At 42.9% G+C, this 21,369-nt stretch overlaps 1 protein-coding gene across 1 annotated transcript in view; it reads left to right on the forward strand.

Moving 5' to 3' along the window:
- LOC139568680 (sphingosine kinase 1-like) overlaps positions 1-21,369 on the forward strand; it is a 26,701-nt gene continuing 5,332 nt past the window's right edge. The window contains exons 1-4 of the mRNA XM_071390678.1: positions 1-565; positions 14,373-14,522; positions 20,312-20,406; positions 20,727-20,842. Coding sequence (XP_071246779.1) covers positions 133-565; positions 14,373-14,522; positions 20,312-20,406; positions 20,727-20,842 — 794 coding nt within the window. The 5' untranslated portion in view covers positions 1-132. The remainder of the gene's footprint in view (positions 566-14,372; positions 14,523-20,311; positions 20,407-20,726; positions 20,843-21,369) is intronic.

Genomic DNA, 21,369 nt, shown 5'->3' on the forward strand with positions numbered 1-21,369 from the left:
TGCGTTGAACTCATTCGCAGTCTTTTGCCCTGCGGACCGCTTGCTTCTTCAGCGGGTATATGCCTGTGTGCGTCCCCCTATCACGCGCAAGCAGGTCTACGGATCGCGTCCCTTCCTCCCTCTGCGCGCAGGATGGACCCGAAGATAACCGAATCGGACCCTCCATCATATCGCAACGGAATCACCAATGTTCTGCAGTACGGGGAATTCACGGCCACGGGCAACCGAAAGGTGAGGTACGCGGTGAGTTTAACCGAGAGGGACCTCACCATTCAGAAGATCACGTCGACACCTGCGGGACGGAGCACGGTGGTTTTCAACTTGAGGGACTGTGTCGGCTGCCGGGCTTTCAGCGCAGATGACAACGCGGATGCGGGAGCGTACTTCTCTGTCTATTTCTACCCTTTTAAAAGACGATGGATGAGCTCTGGGGTGGCCAGGCAACGGGTCGAGCAGTGCTTTCGGGTGGCCCTGTTCCAGGACCCACGCACCAACCTGGAGGAGGCAGAGAAATGGGCTGGCACCATCCGGGAGAACTCTGTTCGTCAGCAACATTTGAGAAATCGTGAGCAAGTTATTAATTAAAATTAGTTAACCATATAGTTTCGTATAATTTTCTCATAAGCGGTTGAGGAAAGTGCTCGTTGTGCTTATCACATTCATGTTATTTATGAAGTCGGTATACCTGTCTAGTGCACATTAGTCTTTGACAAAGGGTTGTTTTTGCGTAATCTAGTCTATTGCTGTGGAGCAAGTTCCGCACTTATCAGTCATCTGTCTCAGTCTATTCCCTTTTTTAAACCAATTTCCGTTAATGAATAAAATAGGACTGGTCAGACACTCAAATTACAGAATGTTCACTAAGCAACCTTTAACAGCCCAAAGTAACAACAAAACAGCATCTAGAATAACAATAGGCTAACCCCCTCAAACTCAACTCTGGACTTTGAATCCAGTTCCTCTGCTTTTTTCATTTTGATTTAAACCTGGGAATTAATTATCAGACACAACAGAACCAGCAGGCTCCAGACTTCGTAGGGTAAGAGTTGAATACCCCTGGCATAGAGAAATACTAACAGAGAAAAAACATCTAGATCAGTATTTCCCAACATGCTTCTCTCCTTGTTATAACCCTAAACTGGTACACCTGATTCAATTAGTCAAAGGCTTGATGATTAGTTGACTAATTGAATCAGGTGTTTAGGGTTAAAACTAAACTGCCTTAACAAGACAAGCATCATTGTCCCACATCTCAAGGGCCTCTCCTTGACTAAATGAATCAGGTGTTTAGGATTAAAACTAAAATGTGAAACGTCTGGGGGGGTTGAGAGATCCTGATCTAGACCAGGGCTGCCTAACCCTCTTCCTGGAGATCTACTGTCCTGTAGGTTTTCAGTACAACCCCAATTAAGCATATCTGATTCTGCTAGATAAGGTCTTGTTGAGCAGCTAATTAGTAGAATCAGGTGGGTTAAATTAGGGTTGGACTGAAAACCCACAGGAGAAACAAGGGTCAACCCACGTCATTGTCTCTTACGTTGTAGACATGGGAACAATGTAGGGAACCAATCGAAGATTGATCCTTTCAGAAGGGAAGTGCTACGTAAGTCTATAGTTTAGTCCTCCAATCACATTAACTTAACAGATTAAGGTAGCCTATAACCGAGGAGCTGGGAGTTCTTTAGAGAGCCTTTATCAAAGGATGTGCGCTATAGAAATTCACCAGCAAAGTGAGGTATTTCTAGTTACGCGATACATGAATATATGCCTGTGTGCCGTCAAATCTAATGGTGGGGGAGCGGTGGGCTGCTGCACAATCTAACTACAACTGTTCAAACTGTCCAATGATCAAACTGTCCAATAGCCAAGATAGTGGAGAGATGAGATAGAAGTCAACTTTGCAAGATACTGTACTATGGATATTATAGTTGCCTTTGAAACTCGACAATGATATCCCCTCAACGTTTACACAACCACTTTATTACCATAAAACAACGTACCATTTTAGGGAACCTTTACTGTCTGTTCATCTGCCTGTAAATCAACATATCCCGCGGCACCCATGTCATTACAGTGCATCTGTAGCGTGAAATGGATCGGAGTCCCAAATGGCACCCTATTACATGGGCTCCAGTCAAAAAGTAGTGCACTGTGTAGGGAATAGGGCACCATTTGGGACACCATGCGGATAAATTAATAAGACAGGCATCATTGTCCCACATCTCAAGGGCCTCTCCTTTCAGCAACAAAGCAGGTCACTTCCAGCACACTCAATACCATTACTAATATCGTACCCAATGGCCCCTTCGACAAACCAGATGCACTACATGGACAACCGCATGCATTACAATACACGTTTAGAGATTTTGGGTATAGTAATGAACATGGTGTAATCATACAACATAGCATATCAAATGTAATTTAATACGAGGATGACAGCATATTGTTATTATATAGACATCGTTGCACACATTGATATTCTATTGGAGTTGACTGGGTGTAATAATATACTATTGTATGTTATTGGATATTATTGATCCTGGATGAAACGGATCAATGTACCACAGATTTCCACTGCTACAGAGTTATTTTTTTATTCCCAATGCTAAGGGGCACGGTTCAGCTTTTAGTTCTTGTTTTTTCTAGGAAAATAGGTAGCATTCACTTCTCTGTGTTCATACATCTGTTCCTCTGCTTCAAAAGCAGAAGAGAAAGAGGGAGATGGAAAGTCGTGTGTGTTTTTTCACTCAGGGGCCCCAGCAGTGAGACAGTAGTCCTTTCCCTGAGGACTCTTGTCGGACGTTCTCCAAGATGAGCCTTGACGTGCTGTCAAGACCTCTGACTAAGCCCATCTCTCTCACTTACACACACACACCTCTATCTGGGGCCTTCCCTGTTTAGACCCATGGGCTCACAGCAGCTTAGTGTTTCAGGCCACTCAGTGAAAATTATAGAAAGAAAAAGAGGAATTACAACACACACACACACACACACACACACACACACACACACAAGCTGGATGGAAAATCAGCTAAATGTCATTGTCACTCAATAATGTTGATAGGAATTAGGATCTGTTACACAGAACAACGTACAGCACATTGAATGAGATTTGAATGACGTCTGTATAGCAATGAAAAGAAAGTGAATGTCCTTGTACGTTTATGGCATGCTGTGTTCTTTTCGTGTTCTCTTTTCGGCTAATGACACAACAATGCTTCAACCACGTTTCAACGAAGACCAACATTTATTTATTTTTATTTCACCTTTATTTAACCAGGTAGGCAAGTTGAGAACAAGTTCTCATTTACAACTGCGACCTAGCCAAGATAAAGCAAAGCAGTTTGACACATACAACAACACAGAGTTACACATGGAGTAAAACAAACATACAGTCAATAATACAGTAGAAAAAATAAGTATATACAATGTGAGCAAATGAGGTGAGATAAGGGAGGTGAAGGCAAAAAAAAGGCCATGGTGGCGAAGTAAATACAATGTAGCAAGTAAAACACTGGAATGGTAGATTTGCAGTGGAAGAATGTGCAAAGTAAAGATAGAAATAATGGGGTGCAAAGGAGCAAAATAAATAAATAAATACAGTAGGGGGAGAGGTAGTTGTTTGGGCTAAATTATAGATGGGCTATGTACAGGTGCAGTAATCTGTGAGCTGCTCTGACAGCTGGTGCTTAAAGCTAGTGAGGGAGATAAGTGTTTCCAGTTTCAGAGATTTTTGTAGTTCATTCCAGTCATTGGCAGCAGAGAACTGGAAGTAGAGGCGGCCAAAGGAATAATTGGTTTTGGGGGTGACCAGAGAGATATACCTGCTGGAGCGTGTGCTACAGGTGGGTGCTGCTATGGTGACCAGCGAGCTGAGATAAGGGGGGACTTTACCTAGCAGGGTCTTGTAGATGACCTGGAGCCAGTGGGTTTGGCGATGAGTATGAAGCGAGGGCCAGCCAACGAGAGCGTACAGGTCGCAGTGGTGGGTAGTATATGGGGCTTTGGTGACAAAACGGATGGCACTGTGATAGACTGCATCCAATTTATTGAGTAGGGTATTGGAGGCTATTTTGTAAATGACATCGCCGAAGTCGAGGATCGGTAGGATGGTCAGTTTTACAAGGGTATGTTTGGCAGCATGAGTGAAGGATGGTCTATTATAGTCTATGAGAAGGGCAGTCTCTCACTATGTAGTTGTGGGTTTTCATGGTGGGTAGCCAGCTTTCTCTACACAGCTTTATTTGTAAAGTATCATGGCTATAATCTGCTGTTATGTTGCATGTTTACAGACAATGTACTGTAAGGCATGTAAGCTGCAAGTCTTCAGTTAAATCTGAGTGATATAATTAAACTATCAAATGCGAAAGTCTTGTCAGTTATAGGTTATAAAAATACGTAAAGTTTTTACTTCAGTCGTTTTTTTAAATTCAACACAACCATCTCACCCTACTGCCGAAGTTACCCAGGAGACACCACTCAAGAGGAGAATGACAGCCGGTGGTTAGATCCTCTCCGCTCCTCTCACTCACTTTGTCTCTCGCTGACTTACGCTCTATGTATCTTTATCTCCCGTCTCTCTCTCTCTCTCTCTCTCCATCTGCATCTTTGCCATTCTCTCTATCCTTCTTTATCTTTTCCTCATCTCTCTCCCTCTCTTTCCCCTTTTTCTTTCCCCCCATCTTTCTCTGAATCCCTTTCGCTATCCTCTCTCGCTCTCTCGCTCTCTGAGAACAAATCACCACACCAGGCATCTCCTCCCTCCACACCCTTTGTGGTCGGTCTGGTTTGAGTCTCAGCTCAGCCAGGATCTGCTTACTCGCTCAAACACACTGCCACGCTGTTGTGTACAATACTATTCTGTTTGTGTTTGTCTTGGTGAGGTACCATCAGACGTAGACAAGATGCATTTAGGTTGGTGAGGGACTGTTCATGTAGGTACACAAAGACGATTTCAGGATCGATATGACAAAAAAATTACGGGGGGAACTAAAACAGCCTACACAAGACACATCTGATTTGTATCTTACCAGCACAAATGCAGACAGTTAAGCTAAATATTTTAGTGGATGTGCTAGCCTATGACAAATCCATTCAATATTAAGGCTTTAACATCATATCACAATATTTTGGACAGTATGGCGGTATTTGATGTTTCTGAGTAATACAAGTTCTAAATATGTTTTATGAGCAGTGCATGGCTCTAGGATGGCATCAAATGAATTTTAAGTGGTTTTAATTGGCTTTCTCCATTCTGATGGTTTTAATGCTCAACAAAACATGGACAACATTTTTTGTAGAACTTTCGTTTATTTAGCATTTTATCAAAATGTAATTATAGACGGTATTGTAAAAATCTTTACCGGTATGTGGATTCATAACGGTATTACCGGCATTCAAGATATATCGCCCAGTCCTTCTCCATATTATACTTAAGGTATGTATTTTGGCTGCTAGTGGCCAAATGGGTGATGATAACCTACAATCCAGAAATCCTTTCATGTGGAAACAGGCTTTTCTCGTGATGGGGGTTGGTCCAGATTTAGTACTACCTACATCTGACGTGTAGGAATGCATTGATGGGTACATGCAATAATTAAGCATGACTTGGCTTGCTACCATTGTACTATTTAAGAGTATGTTGGCGTTGAGCTTATCATAGTAGGTTATGTACTTACAGTATTATGTACTAACTCAGGAATTCTTGAAAGACGGGACAATCCTTGTCCGGCAGGGAAACTTTATTTTTATTGTTGGATAATATATGATTTTGTTTTATTATTTGAGCTTAAAAATTACATTTAGGGGAATTTTATAAGGGGAGAGATTTTAGTTTTGGAATTTTCTAAATATTTTCAATATTATTCAATTCCATGTGGGCTCAATGCCTGGAAATGCCCTTGTCCGGAGCAAAGGCTCCCAATTTAAAACTCTCAAAGTGTTTAAAATTCTAAAACGGGCAATAATGAATATTAACTGAAAAGGATTTTGTGTAGTTTCTTGCAATTGCCCTCTCTGACTTTAAACAAAATGTATTTCAAAACTGGGATTCCTAAAAAATGTGTCTGGAGATTTGGTCAATTCAATGAATCATGAATGAACAAGGGTCATTACATGTAGTTCAACAAGACAAATCATGGTCTGTAAAGATTTCTACTTTTGATAGATTTAAACAAACAATATTGAAATCACCATTGTCACAACCATAAACTGTCAGCTCCATTTGCCCGATGGATTAAGATAGGATGTTCATTTTGGTGCAATTTTTTGCAACTTTGTGCAAATTTTGGTACAACTCCAAAAAAATATGTCAAAGTGCTGAAAGATCTGATAAAATGGTTATATTTTTGAGGGTTTTCAAATGAATAATTTCTATATTTTACAAATATTTGTATTGAAGTCGTTTTTTTTATAGGCAAAAATATGTATTTTGAGCATTTGTTGTTAGCTCCATCAGTTGGCTTGTCAACTTCAATATATTTTAATCACTTTTCTGCAACATATGCTTCAAACTATTGACGTATTTGCGGTGCTAGATCCAATGCAAAATGTTTGCTTTCTAAGTGTTGTTTTATGTTCTGAATCTAAAAGAACATGCCAAAATGCTAATGAAATTAGCCTTGGAGCATGATACAGTGCTCGAAAACTAAAATAAGTTTAGAGATTTGCATTACATATATTTGAATAATCTAATGTTAAAATTAAACATATCAAGGCCTTTAAACACTTGGACAATAAATGTAAAAATCAAAGGCCTTTTATGGTGTCTGACAGAATTGACAAATCCAGTTTGTTGCATTTTATGAAGGAAAAAATATACTTTGGTCTATCAAAATATACAGTACCAGTTAAAAGTTTGGACACAGCTACTCATTGAAGGGTTTTTATTTATTTGTACTATTTTCTACTTTGTAGATAAATAATGAAGACATCAAAACTATGAAATAACACATATGAAATCATGTAGTAACCCAACAAGTGTTATACAAATCAAAATATATCTTCAATTTGAGATTCTTCAAAGTAGCCACCCTTTGCCTTGAGAGCTTTGCACATTCTTGGCATTCTCTCAACCAGCTTGGAATGCATTTCAATTAACAGGTGTGCCTTGTTAAAAGATAGATTTTGTGGATTTTTTTTCCTTCTTAATGCATTTGATACAATCAGTTGTGTTGTGACAAGGTAGGGTTGGTATACAGAAGATAGCCCTATTTGGTAAAAGACCAAGTCCATATTGTGGCAAGAACAGCTCAAATAAGCAAAGAGAAACGACAATCCATCATTACTTTAAGACATGAAGGTCAGTCAATATGGAAAACTTCAAGAACTTTGAAAGTTTCTTGAAGTGCAGTTGCAAAAACCATCAAGCGCTGTGATGAAACTGGCTCTCATGAGGACTGCCTCAGGAAAGGAAGACCCAGAGTTACCTCTGCTGCAGAGGATGAGTTCATTAGAGTTACCAGCCTCAGAAATTGCAGCCCAAATAAATGCTTCACAGAGTTCGAGTAACAGACACATATCAACATCAACTGTTCAGAGGAGACTGTGTGAATCAGGCCTTTGTGGTCGAATTGCTGCAAAGAAACCACTACTAAAGGACACCAATAATAAGAAGAGACTTGCTTGGGCCAAGAAACACGAGCAATGGACATTAGACCTGGTGGAAATCTGTCCTTTCATCTGATGAGTTCAAATTTGAGATTTTTGATTCCAACCGCCGTGTCTTTGTGAGATGCAGAGAAGGTGAACGGATGATCTCCGCATGTGTGGTTCCCACCGTGAATTATGGAGGAGGAGGTGTGATGGTGTGGGGGTGCTTTGCTGGTGACACTGTCTGTGATTTATTTAGAATTCAAGGCACACTTAACCAGCATGGCTACCACAGCATTCTGCAGCGATACGCCATCCCGTCTGGTTTGCGCTTAGTGGAACCATCATTTGTTTTTCAACAGGACAATGACCCAACACACCTCCAGGCTGTGTAAGGGCTATTTGACCAAGAAGGAGAGTGATGGAGTGCTGCATCAGATGACCTGGCCTCCACATTCACCCAACCTCAGCTCAGTTGAGATGGTATGGGATGAGTTGGACAGCAGAGTGAAGGAAAAGCAGCCAACAAGTGCTCAGCATATGTGGGAACTCCTTCAAGACTGTTGGAAAAGAATTCAAGGTGAAGCTGGTTGAGAGAATGCCAAGAGTGTGCAAAGCTGTCATCAAGGCAAACGGTTGCTACTTTGAAGAATATAACATATATTTTGATTTGTTTAACACTTTTTTGGTTACTACATGATTCCATATGTGTTTTTTCATAGTATGGATGTCTTCACTATTATTTTACAATGTAGAAAATAGTACAAATAAAGAAAAATCCTTGAATGAATAGGTATGTCCAAACTTTTGACTGGTACTGCATATTTCAAATGTTAATATTTAGAAAAATATTTGAAGAAAAAGTAGAGATTGTCCCGTCTTTCAATAATACCTGAACTGACAGTATCATATAACTGACAATATAATGTACCAGAGTAGTTTTGTTTGGTTGTATTTAGATCAGACTACTATGGTCATAAAGGCATATAGACACCTTGTATGAGTTATGACTGTGTCTGAAAACCACGTTTTAAAGGTGCAATCCTAGTCAATATCATTTCTTCAGGTCAAAACAAGCTGATCTAAACAACTGTATTACAACCTGCATGTAACATACATTATAGTAAACCGTTTGCTATGAAACTGTGACGTCTGGCCCGTGACCATAAAGTGGCTGAGCCAAAGTGTTGAAAGGCTTAAAGGTGGAGGATGAGGTCCTATTAAGGCTCATTTAAGGAAGACTTAAAAAATGCATCTTTTACTTCCTCCCTACTTTTAAAGTCATCACTGACCTAACTAACAGTCAGATAGATGAAAGCAAGCACGCCTCTGCATTGCTTGCACCGCTAATCGTGTTAGATCAGGGATTACTCCAAGGAAGGGAGGAAAGATACGTGTTCAAACATTGTTAGAAGTGAGCCTGAGTAAGTGAGGTGGGGGAAAGAGATAGCAGGATAGCAGAACTCCCTGTCCCCCTATCCTCTCCCCCTAGACAGAACTCCCAAAGAACAGAGTGAGCGACACAATGAGAGAGACACAATGAGAGAGACAGAGGAGGGAGAATGGCCACATCAGGTATTCATAACCACATAGACTGCAGACATAAATACATATTGGGCCCAGCCAAGTGTATAAAACACCTGGCACCAAGCCTTCCCTTCCTTCCTATAAAGGTGGTTAGGCCGCCTCGGGCTCATTCAGCCGCAATTAACGCTGTGTCATACCTCCTAAATAGAGAACTTGAGCTACAGTCAAAGTAGAGACATTAGAATAAGTAGCTAATGCATAATTCAAAGGACGTTTTCGTTGGAAGTTCAACCGAAAGTCAAGGAAGTTCAACTGTGAGTCGTCAGTCTTTCACTGCCTGTCCCTGATATGAACATCATCGCTCAGGGGTGAACTTTCCCCTAGGTACAGATCTAGGATCAGCTTCCTCTCCCCCCAATCCTAACCTTAGCCAGTCGAGGGAAAACTGACCCAAGATCAGTGTGTCTAGGGGCGACTTCACCCTACACCAACAACATCTATAGTCAGTCGAAGCTGTAAGCCACCCAGTTCAGATTCGAGGAAAAGTGAGCGTTAGCTAATAAATAAACAAATGCTCCGTCTTCCATGTCTAAGGAGAACAGACACTTCACTGAGTCGCAAGCGGGATCTGTCACGCAATACTGTGCAAGTTTGCTATTCTAAGACGCTGTCCTAAGCCTAGACCAGGAAAATACTCTGTTTTTTTTCCTCCTTTCCCTTTCATTTCAACTGGAATTTCCTGTGGCGAATAGCAGAGTAGTGATTATTTCATTAAAGTTCAGGACAAATTGTTCACTCTAGGTTTTGAAGTCTACAGATGAGACATTTCTTAATCACCGCACTGGTGAATTCAGTTGACAACAAGCGTTCCTTTGGATTTGTTTGGTTTACCACTGTCAAGATGGTTCTACAGTAATCGGGTTTGGATAGTGCCTTTTAATGGCATCTTTAACCATCCCGAATAATTGTTTGTGGCTAATTTGTCTTCGTTGTTCTACAGTAATTCTATTGCCTTTTTTTATTGTGTCTTAGTTGTGTCATAATACATACTATCACTGTTTATCTACTTAACCAAGGGCAACAGACTAAAACAGATAACAACCGGACTATAGTTTTATAATAGTCTGCTACCATTACATGTCGCAACCATAGGATGTTGAGGATTAAGAGATTGACCTTTAATGAGGATGACACGATTATGACCTTTTAAGGGCATGTCAAGTGTTGTTGTAACTTTATCCGCCCCCACACTACTGTGTTACCTCAGTGCCCACTGGGCATGCTCAGATGTGATTGTTCAGAGCTCCGACCACAACAGGCCAAAACAAACCAAGAGCAACATCTAGTATCACGATTCATTAGTCACAATAAGGATTCTAGAAATGCAGCCGTGGCTTCCCCTGGGTACAAAAGAGCCATTGTGGGGAGGCGGACACAATGAATAATGTAATTATTCTAGAGGAACCAGATTGCAAATTTATTTCTCTCTGTTTGGGTGTGTGCTTTGTTGGTTTCGTCTAGATGTGTCATGTGGCAATGAGCCATGTTGTTTAGCTGATGATGGGTTATATTGGTTGTTCCCCGATTTGACCAGGAAAACCTCCAAACCCTAGATATCAGTCTTTCACTGATACTAGGACTAGGATACTAGGGCTATACTATAACTAGGGCCAAGAGCTTTCGTGGTCAGGTCAGCTAGAGACCAGTTTCACCTGGAAAAACTCCTGACCCTAACCATTGCACCTTGCTGACAACCAAGACTGTAGGTCGAGGTGGTACTCTCAACCACAGCCAGTTTGTAATGAAGGAATGTTTAGGAATGGGTAGGGTGGCTAAGAGGAAGTGTCAATGGGTCCAGACAAGACAGGCCTTGTGGGTAATGGTGATGCAGAAACACAGCATGGCTGGGGCCCTTTCCAGCTGGGTTGGCACAGGTCCATGCCAAATGATTTATGAGGGCACTGCCCTGGGGCCTCATTTATAAACCGCGCTTAAGTACCAAACATAACCCCAAAATGTGCTTGTGCCATTTTTCATGCAAAAGTTGGCATTTATAATAAATGTACATGATGTGAGAATGTGCTCACCTCTCCACAAACTCTAGACGATGCGTACACACATCTGCGAGTGGTTGAAATATTGTATTGCAAGCTGGCAAGTAAGTATTTTGTGCAAATGGGGGGGGATATGATGATAAATTGTATTCATAAAAAAACGGAATGCCAAGAGTCTGCAAAACTGTCATCAAGGCAAAGGGTGGCTACTTTGAAGAATCTCAAATATAAAATATATTTTGATTTGTTTAACACTTTTTTTTGGTTACCACATGATTCCATGTGTGTTATTTCATAGTTGTAATGTCTTCACTATTATTCTACAATGTAGAAAATAGTAAAAATAAAGAAAAAAAGCCTTGAATGAGTAGGTGTGTCCAAACTTTTGACTGGTACTGTAAGTTGACAGTGTGGGTAGGCTACAGTATTGCTGTGTGATGGGAGCGTAATATCATTGTCTGTTTAATCTCAGAGCCTACCAAGGCAGGACATAGAACCCCAATAGTCTATTGATAAACAAAATAGTGAACTACAATTCATCTGGGGTTGTGGGCTGTAGCGTTTAGCCTATTTTTTAATTGTTTGAATATGCAATCAATCTTGCAGAATGTGTCAGTGTGCGGACAAGCAGCATGCATGTTTAGCTTGGAAAAGTCACTGTAAAATGTCAATAACTCCCAATATTTTTGTGCGTGCACATACTTTTCAGAAATGGAGCATGCAAACATTGTGTGAAATTTACTCAACGGTTATGAATGAGGGCCCTGCCATCTCCGTCCTCCCAGAACTTCATTACTTGTTAAGAAAGGGTCCACATTTCATAGGAACAAGATCCATCAGGCAAAGACATCCGATAAACATCCAATTTGGTTGATATTAAAGTGGTAACAAACGTAAATTCAACTTGGAATGATTCGAAAACACTATTGTTGGTATGTGGTTAGAATTTGAGTTAGAATGAGACATGGAAAAACAGTGTGGCTTTTTTTTAGCAAATTCATGATGTTGACCATGTTGATTCAACCTATATTTTGTGTGAGGGTGTGTTTTGTTTTAGATGGAAGTGTATTTGGGGCCGCTACAAAGCTTTGTTATCTATACTGAACAAAGATATAGACAATTTCAACGATTTTGCTGAGTTACAGTTCATATAATGAAATCAGTCAATTGTAATAAATTAATTATGCCGTAATCTATGGATTTCACATGACTGGGCAGGGGTGCAGCCATGGGTGGGCCTGGAAGGGCATAGGCCCACTCACTTGGGAGCCAGGCCCACCCAATGGGGAGCCAGGCCCAGCCAATCAGAATATGTTTTCCCCCATAAAAAAGCACATTTTTATTGTCCCCAGCACAAGGTGCACCTGTGTAATTATGCTTTTTAATCAGCTTCATGATATTCCACTTCTGTCAGGGGGATGGATTATCTTGTCAAAGGAGAAATGCTCACTAACAGGGATGTAAACTAATGTGTGCACACATTTTGAGAGAAATACGCTTTTTGTGCGTACAGAATATTTCTGGGAACTTTTATTTCAGCTCATGAAACACAGAACAAACACTTTTACATGTTGAGTTGATATTTTTGTTCGGTATACGTCAAGCAAGGTAGGAAGCCTATCTAGGTACAATAGGCCATGTTAACTGAGGCCATGTGTCATCAAACACACAAGAAAACACGATGTCACTTTAACTGCCTTGTGACAAGGCACTACAGCAGACACACCCCATTCCATCTTATGCCCTGTTACGCTAATTAAGTCAAAGCCCCGTGACCAAACTCCACAGATACCACAGATCTACAGTACTGATAGGTGGGGTTTCATAACCTAACCTGTGTTGTCAGAGGCTGCATCCCAAATGGCCCCCAATACCCTATTCAAAAGTAGTGCACTACTATAAAGGGAATAGGGTGCGATTTGGGACACACTCATAGCCTGCAATACACTGTTTACAGTAGTACAGATATGGTAACTCTGATAGGTGGTGTTTCCTAACTTGTAACGGTGTAGTCTGCGATATATGTTGACAGTAGCTCCAGTAGACGTTGGGGTGGTCTAGAAAAACACATCCTGCCAATTAGGTTTGATGTTACATTTACATTTACATTTAAGTCATTTAGCTGACGCTCTTATCCAGAGCGACTTACAAATTGGAAAGTTCATACATATTCATCCTGGTCCCCCCGTGGGGAATGAACCCACAACCCTGGCGTTGCAAGCGCCATGCTCTACCAACTGAGCCACACGGGACCACGTTGTTGGTGGATGACCTCATCCAGGGAGCATCCAAAGCACTGTCCTTGTGCTCCACCCACAGCAAGTCATTCATCATCTGTCAAACTTGTTTATCTTGCTTTCCCACCCTCCGTGACCAAAATACTTTCATTTCCCAGAATGGTTTAGCTAGAGAGGACTGATGCAGAAAGTTAATAATTGGCAAAGAAGCCCTGAGTCATAGTTCTGAGTGTTTGTCTAATCAGTATATTCTGAGGATTAATTGTAGACATAAGGGACAGGAGTTTTTCCTGACTACCAATGTGACCTGAACAGGAAAAACTCTGGGCCCTAGTTATAGGGCCTGGTCATGGAACATGGTTGGGAAAAACTCCTGGCCTTAATAATAGTAACATCAAGCAGCTCCCTCCATTGCCTATTGTTGTAACGAAAGAGAAGAGAAGTCACAGATTGAGTCTATCAGGTTTTATTACAAGTTGCAACAGGGACACAATACCCAGCACAGAAGTAGAGAAAATATCTAACTGGCCTCTTGGAGACAGGCCCTTTTATGTCCTAATCTGACAGCACCAAATGTTCTGGAAACGCCAGCCCGAGAGGCTTGTAGGAAGTAAAACCCAAAAGGCAATGTCCGCCTGTTGCTACAGAATCACACATCAGTGTGCCCTCGATCCTTGTACCTCCAGTCTGGCGTCAATCACTATCAACAGACATGAGAATAATCCATAACATTCAGTATCATGTCTAGTGACCATCAACCCGCACCTTGAGTAAAACACTGGAAATCATGTATGTTACAGAAAGTGAAAAATATTGAATTAGGCTAAACATTGGGTTAAACACACTGAATATGCACTTTATAATTTTATAGGATTCTATGTTTCTGGGATTTTCTGTCAAGGTCACCAAAAATAGCAGGTCTAACATCTGTCATAACCTCTGTCCATGCATCTCTCTGTTCTAGATGTGCTTTACAGTGAGGTGCACCGTCCCTGCAGCGTCATGCTACTGGTGAACCCCCACAGTGGGAAGGGCCAGGCCCTCAGCCTCTTCACCGGACACGTCCAACGCATGCTTAACGAGGCCGGGGTCCCACACACACTGGTCATCACTGGTGAGTTTAGCGTACTGTACGTGCATATACACACATGCATGCATGCATGAACGCACACACACACACTCACATGCACACACGCATAGAGGTACACTGTGCAAGCACGCACACACACACACGTCATCTCTGCTGAGTTAATGCATGTGCATACACTGACACACAGGTTATCGCAGGTCAATATCCTGCACTAACACCTGCAATTACAGAATAACTCGACTGTCAAAGCACTGCACTACTCACACTAACACCTGCAATTACAGAATAACTCGACTGTCAAAGCACTGCACTACCAGCACCACTCACACGAACACCTGCAATTATAGAATAACTCGACTGTCAAAGCACTGCACTACCAGCACCACACACACACACACACACACTAACGCTCAGCCGCTTGGCAGACTGGACAAACAAAACATTCTGTGTCCCTCCACTCCAATTGGCAATGTCCCACAAAGCAAAGCAGCTAATGGCCATCTCTCTCAAGCTGACCCTCCCTCTTTCTCTCCCTCCTCCATTATAAATCCTCTGGCTGTTTTCATCTCTAGCTGGAAGTCATTCATCTGCTGCTGGCACATATGTATGTATGTAGATCCATTATGTAATATGTTATGTTTATACACAAACCTCTGTAAATCTGGTTCACCATGATTTGATGTTATGGACCCTATTTATATATATATATATGTGTATGTGTGTGTAATTTATAAGCCACATTAATGGGGTAATCATTATAATGTGTGCTGCCACAGTCTGGGGACATTGTAATGATAATGTCCTGGTTTTGCATTGGGCTTCTGGTTCAAAGCTGATCAGATGGGTCATATCCATTAGGGCACACCGTAGCGAAGCGCTTTGCAACTGAAAAAAAAACGTTTGTTGTTGGACAAGTTTAGGCAGTCCCTACTATGTTTTAGTACATTTTCTACCGTTTGGTCCCTAATGAACATGATCCGGATGTAGCTTTTGAAGCCCTACATTTCAGCCCTAGTTTTAGGTTATTGAGTTTCTCTCCCTCTCTCTGTTCTTAAATCACTGCAGTGTCAGAGAGCAGGCAAGAAAGTTAATCCCTTCCCCAAAACTGAGAGAGAAATCCTCTGAAAGCATTCTGAAATGCTGAATATGTTCAAATTGGAAAATAGGAAAAAGACAATAGTTCAGAACTACCCCTGACTTTGGGGACACACTTTATGGGAAATTAATCCTGAGAACAAAGTCTGGATAGAATGGAGAATTGAATCTATGTAAAAGCACATTTATTTCTGAGAACAGTCAATTCCCCCATTGAAGAGAGCCCTTGTTCTAGTCTTATGCAGATGGATGGGTGATCTAGCTTGCCAGATACAAGAGTAGATCATCTCTGACTTTAGAATCTCTCTAGGACATTGTCTATTGGGATGTCGTCATCCTTCTCCATGATCAGCCACAGCTCCGCGACGCTGGGCTTGATTCAATCTAACCTGTAATAGACAGGTAGTCACCATACAGGTAGATGCCAACACATTTCAGAGTAAGACAAAAGGTTGTGCAGGCGTTAGTTTGCAAACAAAGATTCTGCATCACCATTGCTACACCTTTTAACACTACAGAGTCCAGCCGAGCCAAGCTGTACTGGGCTGGGCTGGTTATCCATTTACTGGAACCATGCTGAAAAGGTCAATGTGAAAGGAAAATATCAGTGGCTCTGGGTGCTAATCCAGTGAGGCAGGGCCAGAACTGTGCTAGCCTGGCGGACGGTTAGCATGGGGACGCTAATGACCGAGGACAGGCCCATTATTGGAGCCCTGGCTGTGTTTGGTGCCAGTGGGAGGGGAAGGATGAGTTCACTGCCCAGAGGGAGACGGGGCAACTGGTCATGGAGGACGCTTGGCACGAGGGTCTCAAAGGATCTCTGTTTCTCTCTCTCTCTCAATCTTTCCCTCGCTCTTAGCTATCTCCCACTTCTTTTCCCAGTGACTGTCTTCCCAGTGAGATCAATGCAGTTGTGACCCATCTACCATAAGTGCTAGCTGTGGTGGTTTTGGAACAGTAAAAGTCCCTAATATAGCGTGTGGCCCGGAAACTAGATAGTAGAAAAAGCCAGTGTTGACTATTAAGAGTCAGTCAGTTTGAGACCTAGGAGAATCGATTGCGGGATGTTATCTTTCCAGTGCCGTTGTAACCTAGCTGTGGTTGGTTTTTCAAAACAGTACAGTGAGTTCTATAGCCTGTGGCCTGTTCTCTATGGCTGGTCCACGGGGGGGGGGGGGGGGGGGGGAGTGCGCGCTGAGGCGGTGGTTCTAGTGGTTCTACATCCCTCAGGCTGTCCCTGGGTGCTGACTAAGCTGCCACAGCGTGTCCTCCAGCTCCCAACCGGGTTGACTTATCTATACACACACACACACACCACTGCCACTTCTGCTCCACCTCTGTTAACCCAACGTCTCCAGTTAGACACACACTCGGCGTAGCCTTTGTGAACAGGTAGTCACCCGCGCACACATGCGCACACGGCAATGAAAAGGATCCCTGCTATTACTGTCAGTGTGCATTATGGAGCCCTGGTGCGATCCTCATCGTTCCTAGACCAGTGAAAGGCCCCTTTTTTTAAATGTCATGTCTGTCATGTCTGTGTCCTTAGCCCAGCAGTATACTGTATATATAGTGTGAGATGGGTTTGGAACCTCCTTTTGTGGGAGGCAGGGTCAGTGAGAGTGTGGCTGGGAGGAGGGAGACAGAGAAAGGAGAGTGAAGCAAAGTGAGTAGGGACGAGGGGAGTCTGGGGACATGAAACTGCACGGTGGCATTGGAGGTTAAGCCTCGCGCTCTTTCTTTTTTTTGGAATCCGAGTCTGAATTATGGCTTCTTTAGAGGGACAACAATGGCTGCCCTGAGAGACACATGTGCACGCCCACACACACAGTGCAGAGAACAGGATAGTTGTCCAAACACACGAGCATGCACACACACACTGTAGAGAACAGGATAGTTGGCCAAACTCACACACACACCTCCTCTCCACCCAAGGGCCAGTGTAGAGCAGAAGGGAGTGGTGTAATGATTTAGTCTCAAGCCACAGAGCTGGGAAGAGGAAGAACAATTGCTTACAGCCAAGAGACTAAGCCGGTCAGTCAAGCTACACTACAGTACTGCCCTGCACCCAGTCCCAGACCACTATATTTTACCATCCAACCCAACACCAAAACAAACACTCATAAAAATGACTAAAAGCACCAACTTCCCCCTCAGCTGTCTGTGTGTGTCTGTTTGTCTGTCTGTGTGTCTGCACTGCACCCATTCCCAGACCTCATATATTTTAACATCCAAACTTCCGCAAACACTCATAAAAATGACTAAAAGCACCCCCCCCCCTAAAAGCACTTTAACACACATATGCTATCTCCCTCCCTTTTTGCTAGCGGCTACTATCAGCTATCACCATTAACAGTAAAGGGAGTGGGTTAACAACATCTCCTCCTACTTAGCAACCAGCCAACTTAGATTTTCCAGCTGCGCTGCCCTCCACCTTAACACTGACCGGTTATCTATACACACACACTACGTTTACAGCCTCTGCGTATGCAAATGTCATGTGAGGAGACTGATGAAGGGAAATTGATTTTCCCTGCCTGTATATACTGTTCTCAGGCCCAGCAGGAGGGTAATGAATGAAAGGTCTCGCTGCGTCTCAAATGGCACCTTATTCCCTGCACAGTGCACTACTTTTGACCAGAGCCCTGTAGGCCGTGGTCAAAAGTAGTGCACTATGTCGGGGGATAGGGTGCCATTTGGGACGCTGACTCAGTAATCGGATGCCACCCCCCCGAGGCCTATGTTGCAGAGGGAAATGCTCTCTACTGCTGTGTCAAGACCAGCATAAAACGATACACCGAACAATCACACTACTGTATTGTAGACTACATGCACTGAAAGGAAAAATAGAGAGAGGGTATTGTTGTCGGTGGGTTTCAGATGCAAGGACAAACAAGGGAACATCAAGATCTACAAGAGTGTTTCCCAACTCCGGTCCTCCAGTACCCCCCAGCGTTACATATTGTTCTCGTAGCACCGGACAAAAACACCTGATTCTACTTGTCAAGGGCTTTATGATTAGTTGACAAGTAGAATCAGGTGTGCTTGTCAAGGGGCCACAACAACAATATGTACCGCTGGGGGTGCTGGAGGACCGGAGTTGGGCAACACTGCTATACAGTATCTCTAGACACTGCGATCACACAGGCAGCCCAAATCGGATGTTTTTGACCAAATTAGATTGGCTATGAAAAAGAACTGATGTGATTGGTCAAAAGACCAATTAGTGGGAAAAAAAGATCAGAATTGGCTGTCTGTGTAAACACAGCCTTAGAGAGAGGTAGAGATAAGATTCCTTGGGGAAGAAAGAGAGACTTGGCTTCTGCTGTTAAGCTTGAGTGGCTACAACCAAAGAGCTCTTAGACGGTCTGGCCTTTTATAAAGAGTGTGTTTTGAGGAGAGAGGAAATACGTGTGTGTGTGTGTGTGTGTGTGTGTGTGTGTGTGTGTGTGTGTGTGTGTGTGTGTGTGTACGTGAACGCTTCTCTCTGAGAGTGTGCTGCTAATACTAACCTGGCAGAGTGTTAGTGTAATGTAGGGGAATAAAAGGTGCGATTGAAAAGTAATGGTGATGATACAGGAAGCAGTACCAGTCACTCACTATATATAGACTAGACAGGAGGTTGGTGGCACCTTAATTGGTTGGTGGAACCTCATGGTAATGGCTGGAGCGGAATTGGTGGAATGTTATCAAATACATCAAGCATATGGTTTCCGTGTGTTTGATGCCATTTCATTCACTCTATTCCGGCCATTATTATGAGCCATCCTCCCCTCAGCAGCCTCCACTGATAGACTACTGCCCCCTAAAGAAAATGAATTACAGCTCTAGGAGCCAGCAGTTTACCCTCACCTGAGCATAACCTTAACCATACAGATAAATAACACAAAACTGACCTTAGGTCAGTGCTAGGGGAAACATTATCCTTCTCCTGGTGGAACGATGGATACAGTTCTAGGATCAGCTTACCCTCACCTAAGCCCAACCTTAACCATTGAGGGAGAAAGACGAAATCTGACCTTAGATCAGCATCATAAGGGAAACGTAATCCTACTCCTGTTGCAATGTACAATCTGCTGATTGCCCCAGTCAAATTTGATGGAGGGCCCTATAACGTAATTTGGCCTTTTAATCTCATTTACAATGTGATACTGCATTTCATTAAGGTGGCATATCAACTGTCCTCTCCGCCCTAAAAACATGTGCTGCTAACCTGGTCACAGGAGGTTGGTGGCACCTTAATTGAGGAGGACGGGTTCGTGGACAATGTCTGAAGCGGAATTGGTGGAACGGTATCAAATACATCAAATATAGTTTCCATGGGTTTGCCATTCCATTTACTCCGTTCCAGACATTATGAGCCGTCCTCCCCTCACCAGCCTCCACTGAGCCTGGTACTGTAGGTGGCATGTCAGTTGTCCTCTACCACCAATCTCTTGTGTAGTCTACCTTCCATGTTCCCTTTGTTTTGTTGTTCAGCTATTGTATTCACAACAGTTTGTCCCCTGAAGGGTCATACTTGCCCTTGTCATCTCATATTTCTGCACTTTGTCAAACCACACACCCTCTTGATTCCCAAAGTGATTGGAAAGTTAAAGGTCTCACAACTACAAAAGAGAGGGATTTTGACACTACAATTAACACACAAACAGTGATTTTACGGCCACGTACACACCTAAACACATGTAAATGTACTCTTCTTCCTTGTATGTTTTCAGAGCGGCAGAACCATGCCAGGGAGTTGGTGAGAGAGGCTGACCTGTCAAAGTGGGGTGCTCTAGTCATCATGTCCGGGGACGGACTGCTGTTTGAGGTGAGGTACAAATGCAATAATCCATTCCAGACAATAATTCAAATGTGCATTCTTACTTGACCTAGTAACCGTCTTGGAACTTCTGGTGCCAACATGGCATCTATTTATCTTCTAAACCTCAAACCCCAGTTTGCTGAGATCCGTGGTTCTGCCTGACCTTGCATATTGTTGCACAGACACCGATTTCCAGACTATTTTTGGAGAGTTTCCACTGAAAGTGCACTTTAGTTTCGACCAGGCCTTATCTTGGTCTGTGAAAGTGGCCCTAGATCTGGTGAGTCTCTGGCTGTTGGGTGACCCCTGCTCTCTGTTCCCCCCAGGTTGTGAATGGCCTGATGGAGAGAGAGGACTGGGAGGAGGCCATCCAGACCCCACTGGGCATCCTACCAGGGGGCTCCGGTAACGCCCTGGCTGCCTCTATACACCACTACTCTGGGTGGGTGACACACCAAGACCCCCATGTAGCAGTTAGTTAGCAGCAGTTAGTCCCAATAATGTACTTTGAAAATGTGTGCTTCCCCCCTCCCTTTCCTTGAAGTATCTGGCATGATTACTTGTGGCAAGTAATGCATTGCTTTGATGTTTCCCATGTTGGATCAGTGATTACCTCAAAGAAGGGAATAATTAATTGAAAACCAATTTATCCAGTTGGGTGAGAAATATACTTCCAGGAAGACCGAGAAGAAGGGCCCACTATAGACAACCACCTACACCAGCACAGGGCCTACTACTGCCCATATGTTTGACAAACTGTATTGAGTAAATCCCCAGAATCAGTAGCGGAGAACAAACATACTGCTGCTGGCTCATTCTTTAACCACCACCGTACAGAACATCAACACAATGAATCACAATTACACAACCAGCATGCCCTCCTGTCTATCCATCTCTGCCACCCCCCCCCCCCCCCCCACCAGAAGCCCCAGTCAACCAATGAGAAGAAGGACCCAGAGTCTGTTTTGT

Source organism: Salvelinus alpinus, chromosome 2 (assembly GCF_045679555.1).
Source record: "Salvelinus alpinus chromosome 2, SLU_Salpinus.1, whole genome shotgun sequence".
Classification (NCBI taxonomy): Eukaryota; Metazoa; Chordata; class Actinopteri; order Salmoniformes; family Salmonidae; genus Salvelinus; species Salvelinus alpinus.